The sequence below is a fragment of the Castanea sativa genome, chromosome 12 (genome assembly GCF_040712315.1).
Source record: "Castanea sativa cultivar Marrone di Chiusa Pesio chromosome 12, ASM4071231v1".
NCBI lineage: Eukaryota > Viridiplantae > Streptophyta > Magnoliopsida > Fagales > Fagaceae > Castanea > Castanea sativa.
This window is the reverse complement of record NC_134024.1, coordinates 29,128,980-29,141,246: the sequence shown is the minus strand read 5'-3', so window position 1 is coordinate 29,141,246 and position 12,267 is coordinate 29,128,980. Positions and strand designations below refer to the sequence as shown.

Sequence of the window (12,267 nt, the reverse complement as noted above, 5' to 3'; positions counted from 1 at the left end):
ACAGTTTTTTCAATTCTCCATTAAATTTTCTCAAAATGGATGGTTAATATGTGCTCTAAGAGCATCCACAGCAGTAGAGATAAAAATTTAGCTATTTAACACAAAAAGTTACTTTATCTATTTTACCTATTCACATGCTGCAGTAGTGGATCTATTTTAGCTTTTAACACAATAAAATATTATAAACATCACAATAAAATAATATATCCACTACAATAAAATAATATATCTATTACAATAAACAACAATCACAACCGCTACCGTTGCCACTACCATCGCCGCCACCAACTCTTCCACCGCAACCGCAATCACTACCGTTGCCGCCGACTCTTTTGCCGCCGACGCCCGTTACATGATAGAATAATATATTCTCTACAATAAACAACAATCATAGCCACTGCCACCACCACTGCAATCGCCACCATCAAAAAAATTATTTTTTTTCTCACCAATATTAGATAGTAATAACCTACTACTTAAAATTTATTGCAAAAATATTATGGTAACATTTCTTAATTTTAATTTCTTATTATTCTTAATTTTATTTTTCCCATTATCTTATTTGGTTTCATCCAAATACACATTTCTTTCTTTTTTCTTTTTACCTCTTTGTTTTTCTCCTCCACACACGTATACTCCTCTTATCTCCTCCACACGCATATACTTTCTTATCTTCACTCTATCTTCACTCTATCTTCACTTGCATTTTTGTTTTTCTACTTCAGCTTTGTCTTTCGTTCTCTTTCACTCTATCTTCACCGCCGCCCCCACAACAGCCACATTGGAAAACACTGTAAAAAAAATACCCCCAAAAATTTCATCAACAAAGAAAGAAAATGTGAGATAGAGTGGTCGGCGCTGGGCAGAGGCTTGGTCAACGGCAATGGGCAAAAACGAAGAGGGTGAGGACTGAGTAGAGAGGAGCAACAGGCAGAAATGGAAAAGAGGAGACAAGAAAAGAAGAAAAAAAATAATATTAAAATATTCTGATCAGTGTGAACGCAACATTTTTTTTTTTTTTTTTTTTTTTTTAACCTTTGGCCTATAGTGCACAGCTATCTTTAGTTGTGCACTATAGTTGAGAAGCTAAAATTTTTAACTTTAGCTCCATTGCTGCAACCATCTTTTTTGTGTTTTGGTGTAGCTAAATAGCTATTTAGCTACATTACTAAAATGCTCTAAGGGAACACATTAACCGGACCCATATATATATATATATATATATATATATATTAATTATTAATTCACAACTTCGGGGAATGAAGGTGTTTCGTTTGATTCAATTAGTGTGAATTGTTTTGACTTGCATTTGATAGTCACAGAGGTTATATTATATTCAATTTTAAGATTTTTAACTTTATAAAATTATCAAACTATCACTAGGATTAAAAAATAAAATAGATATAAAATTTGTAGTGTGAATGGATTCAAAAGCAAGGTTTTGAAACCCGGACCGGACCGTACAATCCAACTGAGAAAACCTCAAACCGCTCATTTTTGCAGTTCTTTTAGCCTCAAGAACCGCTCTATGGGAAAAAAGCAGGGACCCGTGCGAACTGCAGTCGGACCTCATGGTTCTGAGAACCGTGAATGGTTCTCGCGGTTCTCATAGGTCCCTTTAAAAAAAATAATAATAATTAAGGCCTTAAACGGCACCATACCAAAATGTTTACTATTTTTGGTCGGAAAATAAATATCCAAACAGAAAACGTAAAAAGAAATCAGAAAACGTTGATCTAACCCAGAAAATGTCTGATCTTTGTTTCAGTCTCTTTGCTTCACTCTCAAAAAACGTCTCACATAATTCAAACACAAAACACAAAAACAAAATCCAATTCTTACAATAAAGTTGAATCAGAACAAGCAAATATGAAAAAAGAAAAAGAAAAAAGAAGAATAAGCCGATCTGACCCAATCTGGTGGTGGGGAGGAGGACGACCGGCGGTGGGGCAGCAGACAACGTAGTGCTGCATGGTGAATGCTGATCTCCACCAGCTTTGTCCTTTCGGCGACCTTGATCTCCACCGGCGCTTTAGATTCTCTCTCTCTCTCTCTCTCTCTCTCATGTGAATACTGACTTACTATGTGATAAATGTGAAGGTTGAGAGTAATAAATTGGGTATGAAAAATGTGTGGTGGATATTTATCACATACGTTGGCAGCTTATCCCTTAGTGTGTGGTGAATATTCACATACTCAGTTTATAAGACTTTGTCCTTATCCCTTAGTTTTATTATTATTTTTTTATGTAATCGTGTGGTTTTTTTTTTCATTTTTTTTATTCAAATGTGTGGTATTTAATATTAAGAAATTGCAATTAAAAAATGCTACCACAATATTTTCACAATAAATTTTAAGTAATAGATTGTTATTAGTTAATATTGGTGAGTAAAAAAATAATTTCAATGGTGGGTTCAAATTAGAACTAATAACAACTCTCCACATAAGATTTTGATGTGATTCTTGTGAAAATATTGCGAAAAATGTTGTGGATATAATATTGCAAAAAATGTTGCTTGTATTGCTTTTTTATCTCTTCCTTTAATTTCATTCACTTTTGTTTCTAGTGCTTTTTTAGGTTTGTGAATGTGAGCTAGACAGCTGGTCACGTGGGCATTGGAAAGTGGAAATTGGAAAGACAATCTGATGCTTTTAATTTTATTTTTATAAAAAAATGGTTATTATTATTATTATTGGATAGATATTTCATATTTGGGTTTGAGATGGATATATTAGACATAGTTAAAATATGGATTTATAGTTTTAATTGGACTATTTTAGTTAATTTTTATATTTTTTTACTAATTTAATATTTTTATATATATTTAAAATAATTATTATATTAATTATGACGTCATTACGGTTCGACCTCGGTTCGACTTCAAAAAGCTTGAACATCTCTCATTTACGGTTCAATGAACGGTCTAGATCTGAAAACTTTGTTCAAAAGCTTGCGATCGAGTCCATACCCATTCTTTCCCATTGTTTATATGAATCCGATTACTTACAGGTCACAAACAATGAAATAAAATGTAACTATACATCACACAACTTAAGTAGTTTTTTTTTTTTTTTTGAATGGTCTAAGTAGATAGTTGAGCATAAAAATATTATACACATTTCTTTAAAAATTTATAAAAAAAAAAGGCCAAAAACTTACGTTGTAGTTGATAGTTGGCCATAAGAATATTAGACTGAATTTATTATAAAAAATAAAAAAAGGAGAACAATAACGGCTAGACAAAAACATACGTAGATAATGGATAGTTGGCATAAATATAGTATACAAAGTATGTGGACATATAGTAGAGCATAAAAATTAACCACCCAAATTTCATACACAAGTAACGAAGCAGCAAAGATTCTTAAATTATACCCTAGAAAGTTTAAATAATGAATAAATTACTCTGTATCTTTGCAGGCTAAGAAGTAAGAGAGTGATTAAACCAGTGAGGAGAACTCCAGTCCAGACTGGCATGTGAAACAGTATATTTAGTGCAAAGGCTGTCCCAATTACTGCCACAAATAAAAAAAAAAATTAGAAAGTTATTTATTAATGAAGTTATCTATATTGTCTTGTTTATTTGCTGTGTTATTCTTCTCTTAATTTGAATATGAACAATGAGAAATAGTTGAGGAAAGTGTTGGGAATTCAACCTATATCCAAATTTGTGAGAGACAAAAAATAGAAGAAAAATAACAAATAAAAGCAATTGTATGACATAAGAAATTTACATGGTTTGGTAATTTTCCTATGACCACAAGATTGTTGTGTGTTTACTCTATCAGAGAGAAATTACAGAAGAAGCAGTCATTAATACATTAAAACCCTAAAATGAAATAACAAATAAATACCTAAATTGCAAATCCTAAACGGGCTAAAATTGGGACAAATTTTTTTCCTAGGGGCAGCCATGGACTAAGCCTCAGAGCACTAATTCCTGCTTTTCCTGCTTGGCCAAGATTTTGTTAAATGGAACTTTCTCCTTTTTAAAATTGTCATGCTTTTATGTTGGGTTGGGTCACAAACTAGATTAAAACACAAATTAGGCTCAACATGACCCAACAGAAAATTCAAGAATAACAAGACCACTACATGCATTGAATTATGAGGTCAAAGATCAACCCAATAAGTATCACCCATAGTTGCTGAAAATAGAAAATAGCACGACCATATATGCTTAGTGTTTCTCTTGTAAATAATTTATAATTATTTTGGCCTTCATGTTTCAGTATATTTTTTTTCTTTAAAGTTTTGGGTTGTTTTTATTTTGGTCATTTACATTTCAAAATTTCATTTTGAATGAAAAACTTGAAACTTAGAGGGCCAATAGAAAAACCAATCATGAGACTAAATAGCTATTATGAAATGTCGAATTTTATTAAAGGCCAACTAAAAGGTTCAACATAAACTTACAATTAAATAATGGAAACTACAATAGGTGGTTCGAAATTACATACAGTTTCCATAGGAGGAAAGCCTTAGATGAACTCGAAGAAAGTTGAAGTCACATTTAACTTGGAGTTGTTGGAAAAACATAATTTGTATCGCATACAAAACATACGCAGCGAAAAATTAATGGATTTACTTCATTCGTAATTGATAACATGTACTATGTAAATTTCAGAATTTAAGAACAAGAGAGTGTACCTTAGTGCGATGAAATTCAAAACCAAATATTAGAAGTACTTATTAGGAACACTTTTAATCTTCACTCCAATTTCACTTGTGTCCAAGAAGTGTGGTCTCTCAATCAGTTTATATGTGTGTGTTCAAGGGAGAATAAGAGAGTGGCTTACACTCACATACACACCATTTCATTCTACACAAAATTCTGTATGATTCTCTCCTTATATCTAACTGATTATCTAATTGGACTAGCCTTTTGGGCCATTCCAATTGGGTTTTAGTATGTGGCTTGGAGTGAGACCAAAAGGGAACAAATAAGACTTTAGATCTAATGGACCTTGGGCTAAATGTCATCTCTTGAGAAGTCTGAAGTTACCATTAATTATATTAATACCACTATATAAATATAATTGCACTTTAGGTCTTATTAATAAATTATATCCCAAGACTTTATTATACATGCAACTCATTCATTAAAATATTCGTATTAATACAAAGTCATGAATGTTGACTGCTACTTTGAAGATTACTACATCTTAATCTTTGAGTACCCGGTTTAATCATTTAAGTTATTCATCACATATTTATGAAATCCAATTTCATAAATATATACTTTAGTAACTTCTTACTAAAATAGTTAGGCTTAACATTTTGAATAATCAAACCCATTAAACTTATCTCAAGGGAATATTTTATATTTCTGTTAAGAGATTATGAATTCCATCTTGAAAATATATGTTCTATCAACATTAAATGTGGCTGCCCAATATTCTGAGGTTTTGATCATGACTTTAGATCTCACTCCTGATATATCAAAACAGCCTACACTTCATGATCAGGTTCATTATTCTCTCAGGATTGAGAATTCATATAAATAGAAGTTGTGAGATTTATTATTCATTTTGATAGTCGTTAGTAGAATAATAAATCTCACAACGGTCCAGTTCAATATGTCTTAACTCTTAAAACATATTAACATGTCAACTAGAAGTCCTCACTTCCATAATCAAGACAAACCATCTTAGTTGATATGTTATAGTCTTCGCAGATGAAATACCCAATTTTATCACCGATTACGAACAAAAAATCTGAGTTTACAAAAAACTTGTGATTTATATCTACTGTGACTAAATCACATGCTACGCATCTCATGGCCTATATGATAATGTCCAAATATTCATGTTACCATTATTTTAAATAATAAAAAAACAACTTTATTAATCATAACATAATGCCATGCATAACATCATACAATAGGATTTAAAAGGCGCATATCCTTACAGGAGCTCCCTACCACTAACTTATACCTTGGCTTGGCTGTTGTTGCATTTGATCTAGAAAAAAGCCCTTCACTCTGGTAGTGGGATATCAGCCAAATCCTCTCTGTAAGGAATGTGATCCAACTCGCCCACCTCACAAGAATTGCCTAGCCCATGTTCCATGTTGTTTTGGGCTACTAGGTGGTCATGCTTTACAGGCTCAACAAATGTTACAATAGTGTCTTTTCGGAAGGTAAGATAGATGACTGCTAAGATATAGATGAGCATTAAGGGAAACACTAGGAGCCCAACGAACACATTTGCAACCTTTGGTAAATTATTGTGAATTAGCCAACCGACAAAGTCTGTGCTCAGGTAGTAGATGTTGATGCCAATGATTCCCATCCCTATGATCCACGAGATCACAATAACCTACAGGCATAATTGTTCGATGCTTAGATAATAAAAGGATGTTTGCCTTACTCTTTCTTTCTTTCTTCTTTTGTGTGTAAGAGAAACAAAAATGTAGTTGTTGTCTTTAATTCTTTGCTTGCTTTGGCCATCTAATTTCATACTTTTAAACTTAGATGTGGTTACCTAGATGTTTTAAATTATGTTTTTCAATTAAATTCAATCATGTCACTGTATTGATTAATAAACTAGATTTAATTGTCGTAAATTTTGTTTATACTATGTTGACCAATGTAGTCATATAATTGAATTTAAATGACGAATCTAAAATATAACACCTAAATTTTATACATATGAATTGCACTTATGGGCTTTATAAATTCAACCTATCACCCTAGTCAAGACCCACTATAATGATTGTACCTCAATTAGTCATCTAAAAGCAAAAGTAGAAAAAGAAACAAAAGTACGGAAACAACTTACATATATTGAATTCTTGTGTGGTCCCATCTTGGTGGTACTGCTACTGAATTTTAGGAGGGGGATTAGAGCAAATGGAAGCTCAAATGAAAGTATCATCTGCAAAGCAAAACCCATTAAATTTTTATCCTATGTTTGAACATAGGTATCAATGTTAAAAAATATAAAAACCAGAGATCACAAGTTACAAACCGATGCGATGATGATAAGTCGGGCTGCACCATTAGATCCTCCAATAATGGAAACAATTAGACTAGGTGTAATGGCAATGCACCTTGTCATCAGGTTTCTAATCCATTTTTTCATCTTAAGATCCAAGAAACCCTATAAAAGCCACACCATCCTTAAATTAATTAAAATTTAATCCCAATTAATTAGGGTAGCTTCATATGATATAAACATATATGTTTGTGTGTGCATGTTGTATTTTTAATTTTCAAGACCTGCATGATGAATTGTCCTGCATAAGTGCCTGTGATGGTGGAGCTTTGCCCTGAGGCTAGTAATGCAATGGCATAAATGGTTGAGCTTGACCGACCTAATACATTCTACACACATAAATCAATAAAATTATATAAAAAAAAATAAAAAATTATGTTAGACCTTGTGCATAAACATTCTTATTGCATTCAAATTGATAGACTACTATTTGTCCCAAGAGTTTAAATTTAAAAAAAATTGTTGAATTTAATTATTTTACCATTATTCTAATGTAAAATAATTTCATATATAAATTTGAACCTTGAGAAGGAAAGAGGCTGAGTTGAGGTTAAGATCATTGCATTGATTTGCAGTCTCATTTGAGATGTTATTGGCTGAGCAAACAGTGCCCGATATAGAGACAATTGCAACATTGATTAGAAATGCAACAAACAATGCAAATCCGCTCTCTATTAGGAAATATCGACATGCATCTTGTGATATAGTACGACAAGGCAGAACACAAGCATTTTGACACATTAGCAAAAAAAACAATTATTTTGGAAAATAAAGAAAGCATTTATCTGTCCTCTACAATTTAATAAATTTAACTAATTTTACCATCTATGATTATGATCATTACTGGAGTTTGGAGCTCATTTGTATATAGTTTGTTTTTTGATTAAATTACAGATTACATCTTCTAATTTGTCGAAAATTTTAATTCAATCTTGTAACTTCTAAAACATTCATACTAGTAAAAAAATTTATACTTTGATTCAATGTAGTCTTTCTGTCTAATTCTGTCAAACAGTGTTGTTAGGTGTCTTAAAAATGATGTCAATCGTTTTAGAAATTAAAAAGAAAATACCAAAATTACATTGTTTTGGGACATGTAACTGGCTACCATCCTAACGAAAGGACTGCATTGAAAACGAATGGATGTTATTGGAGTGAGTTGAATAAATCAAAAGTTATATACTAAATTGAATTTTGAATAAAATTAAAAGGGGCAATTTGTAAGCACTAGGTTCTTACATTGATACCATGGACATAATTTGGTATTTTCCTGGATAGCACAAGAGCCGAGTGGAGAAAGAGATTGTGCCTATTGATCAAAAGAAATGGAATAAATAATAAGGTATAACACAAATTAATTATTAGAAGGAAGAAAAGAAATAGTTATGAAATAATGAAAGGGTATATATTTAATGAAGAAGTAAATAACGTACGGCATGACAAGGGCACCCAAAAGTGCTATGGCATCCCCAATGGCTCCTTGGCCACTGAGCTTGGGTATAAACATTCCCTTTAGCACAACAACTACTGGAGGCTTTACATAACCCATTTCTCCAAAGAAACATGCAGCCATTACGAAGACCAGTATTGTTATCAGCAATTCCAGCTTCCTAACCTACCCAACAAGAAATGTTTTAACAAGAATTAAAACTATAGTGGAAAACGGGAAGCAAGATGAAATTCAACGTTTTGAACTCCAAGGAGTAGCATGCATAACGGTTGAGACCTAGGCCTAAAGCTCCCAATTTTGTAATGGTTTTATTCCTTTTAAGATAAATTATCCCAATATCAAGTCGACCTTGATTTTTAGTGTTTCAATTTATATTTCACCAATTATATATATAATTTGTTTGATTGTTTTTTTTAGGTGGAGCATAAAATAAAGTGAAATACAAAGGAAAATTTTTATCTATCTCTCCTACAAAGTAAGAGCAGGTATCTCATGCAGAATTTACTCGCTCACAGTGTGAGAGTTCCACATATCTCAATGACTAATGTTGTGTAAGAGATTATGCATCTGCTTGAAGTCAGGGTAATCTAAGCATCTATTTATTTCTCATAATTATAAAAATTCGGTTTCAACTTTCAAGTTAAGTTGCCAAAAATAAAGAAAAGAATATGCTAAGATTTATATTCTAATGTGTCACAAAATAAGAAATCGTTTTCAACAGATCAATTAGTGTACTAATTCATTCCCAAAAAAAAAAAAAAAAGTAGTGTACTAATTTACTTGTTTGACTTAGTCGGCAATAATCACGGAGCAGCCAATTCTAAAGACACAGGGCATTATCCACGCAATAAAAATTAAAAAAACATACAAAATACTTAAAGTCTAAAACAATGATGCAATCCTCCACACAAAGTGGGAAAAAAAAAGTGAAAACTAAAGTCAAACAAACAGTTAAAATGCATACATTATTAGTAACTAATTCACAACTTGGTAGATAAATAGGCTTCATTCGAGTCAAATAACGTGAAAATTCTTTTGACTAGTAGTACTTTTGACTAGTTGTACTTGATAGCAACAGAGGGTGTAGTATCATTAGGATTAAAAAACAATATCACTATGAAGGGATTCAAAATTTTAGAGGGGCATTACGCATCATTGATTAAATGTTAAGGGATAAGAATTGGGTATAGTATTTTTGTGCAGTAAACTAGTTGTAATATACACACATCACACGTGACAAATGTTTGATATAAATTCATATCCCAATAAATTCAATGTACAAAAATACTGAACCAAGTCATTTTCCTGTTAATAGAGGGTTCCAAAAAGCTAGAGACAGAGTCAATAGTCCCCCCACCTTCCCCATTGTATCCGTGTATAAACAAACTGTACTACTTGCAAACTATGTAATAAAACCTAACTATATGTCACACAACGTACGTAGTTTCTTTTTTTTCTGTTTTTTTTTTTAATTATTTGGGTTGGTGGGGTAAGTAGATTTTTTTTGTTGCTGAATACCGTAAGTGGATAGTTGAGAATAATAATATTATACACATTTCTTTAAAAAAATTAAAGGGCCAAAAAAAACGTAGGTAGTAGTTAATAGTTGGCCATAAAAATATTAGACTCAATTAAAAATAAAATAATAATTAACAGCTAGCCAAAAATGTACGTAGATAATTGATAGTTGGCATAAAAATATCACACAAAGTACGGATATATAGTTGAGCATAAAAATTAAACACCCAATTAAATTTCTTAATAAATAATTAATGGAGCAGAAAATTTTAAATAGGTAGTAAAATAAATTGCCCCGTATCTCTGTAGGCCAAGAAGTAAGAGAGTACTCAAACCAGTGATGAGAACTCCAGTCCAAATTGGAATGTGGTACAATATATTTAGTGCAAAGGCTGTTCCAATCACTGCCACAAATTGAAAAAATTGAAAATTTTTATTCTTCCTTAATTTCAATATGATCAAGGAGACATGGATGAGAGGATAATTCAAGAATGATGAGGCTAGTGCATGCATCAACATAATATGGTAGTGATATCACTTGCCTTTGTAAGTCAATTTTATTGTTTTACCTTCGGGGATGTCAGCAGCTATGACTGCAACCTCTGCTAGCAACCATAGGCAATACTTCACATATTTTGGGTACTCAGCCTTACATAATTCTGAAAGGTGTTTGCCTGTGGCAATACGTAAACAAAAACTTATCTTGATTCGTTACTAGAAGAAGAAGAAAATTGAGGCAGAAACTATAGTAACTTCTAGAATTTGTTCTAGAATTTGTTTTTTGTGCATCTTACCAGTGCTTACACCAAGATTTGCAGCCAGAGATTGAATTATGAGCGCAAAGATCAATCCAATAAGTATCACCCACAGTAGCTGAAAATAGCAAATAGTACGACCATGCTTAATATTTCTCTTGTAAACTAATTTCTAATTATTTGGGCCATTTATGTTTGATTCAGTTTCTCAAAAAAAAAAAAAAATTTTGATTCAATATATTTTAGGTCCTTAAGTTTTGGGTTATTTTCATTTTGATCATTTTTATTTCAAAATTTTTATTTTAATCCTCCATGTTTAATTCAGTTTTCTGTTTGGCCTTTTAGGTTTTAACATTTTCAACAAAAATAAAATTAAAAAAAAAAAACTGAAGAGGCCAGTATGAAGATTAAATCCAATATGAAAAGTCAAAATGTAATATTTAAAATTAAAATGGTCAAAATGAAAATAATTACAAACTTTAAGACTCAAAAGTGCACTTTATTCTAAAAGAAAATGAATACTCTTCATTAACTTTTCATTGCAACAAAACTTTACATTTATGTCAAAGTATTAATTTATTTTCATGTATTAATGGGATAAATACAATTATTTTCATATATTAATCTATAAACGGTTCACTAATTATTCATGTAAAATGAATTTATATAAGGAACAATTCATTCAGAATTTGACATTATTGTTCAAGTTTTGACAGCAATTGAAACTAAAAATAACAAAATGCAAAATAATAATAATAATAATAAATAAATAAATAAATTCATATGCGTAAGTTCACTCAAGAAATAAATTAATATTTCAAACTTATATTAATCTAAAATTTTAATATTTCCTCTCTTTTTACAGAGAAGTAATATAATTAAAACTTCCATAAGGAGTAAAAGTAATATTTCATAGGAAATGTTTCAAAATAAACCTATAATATATCTACACTTTTGTTAAAGGCCGACTTTCTCTCTTCAAAATTTTTCGTGTTACAGCTAGTTCCATCTTTTTTCTATTTGATTTACCTCAAATCTGTGATTTGCTCCAGCCTGCAGATCAGTTTCCACTGCAACATGGTAAAAATGACATTACTTTGTCAAATACACACACATGCACACAAACACATAGAGACAGAGGGAGAGGCAGAAAGAGACTCACAATTGCCTGGGTCAAGATAAGCAAAGGAGACAAGGAATCCAGGACCTACATGTGATAGGAACTTTCTCCACCCAGGTTTCTGGAACATCAATCATATATACTCAAATGTTGATTCTAACAAGATAATCTATCCAAACATATAGAACCAAGAAATTTAAAGATAGAAAAATGTATAGCATAGCTAAGAAAGCACGAAAAGTGGTGAGAAAAACCTGAGAGTCCTCATCATGATGATCAAACTGTTTATGATCAGGACTATCAGTGATATTGGGGGGGAGGGTTCCCTCTAGATTAAGGGCAGCTATACGGTTGCTCCCTCCACCCCATGATGAAGATGATGGTACGACATCACTTACTTGCTGCGGTTGTTCTTGGCTTCTCAT

General features: G+C 31.6%; 1 protein-coding gene and 1 long non-coding RNA gene across 2 annotated transcripts; both read right to left on the bottom strand.

The window, feature by feature from the left end:
• Positions 1-261: 261 nt before the first annotated feature.
• LOC142618418 (uncharacterized) lies at positions 262-2,058 on the bottom strand. Its single transcript, XR_012841280.1, has 3 exons — positions 1,912-2,058; positions 606-791; positions 262-409 (listed from the first exon to the last, which is right to left on the bottom strand). It is a non-coding gene; the product is annotated as an uncharacterized LOC142618418 (long non-coding RNA).
• A 3,921-nt stretch (positions 2,059-5,979) lies between these two features.
• Positions 5,980-12,267, bottom strand: LOC142621029 (metal transporter Nramp7.2-like). Its single transcript, XM_075794351.1, has 13 exons — positions 12,097-12,267; positions 11,885-11,963; positions 11,752-11,792; positions 10,762-10,840; positions 10,537-10,641; positions 10,262-10,371; positions 8,433-8,614; positions 8,241-8,308; positions 7,522-7,697; positions 7,224-7,328; positions 6,973-7,104; positions 6,784-6,879; positions 5,980-6,321 (listed from the first exon to the last, which is right to left on the bottom strand). The coding sequence occupies exons 1-13, from the start codon at positions 12,265-12,267 to the stop codon at positions 5,980-5,982; spliced, it is 1,686 nt and encodes a 561-aa protein (XP_075650466.1).

What these genes read in the sequence shown, in the direction of transcription:
- LOC142621029 (XM_075794351.1), bottom strand. Translation starts at nt 12,267, where the DNA reads ATGAGAAGCCAAGAACAACCGCAGCAAGTAAGTGATGTCGTACCATCA. An exon ending in GAGCAAATCACAGATTTGAG is followed by an intron (nt 10,841 to 11,751) that starts GTAAATCAAATA and finishes TGCTATTTTCAG; the next exon opens with CTACTGTGGGTGATACTTAT. An exon ending in GACTTATCATCATCGCATCG is followed by an intron (nt 6,880 to 6,972) that starts GTTTGTAACTTG and finishes TTTGCTTTGCAG; the next exon opens with ATGATACTTTCATTTGAGCT.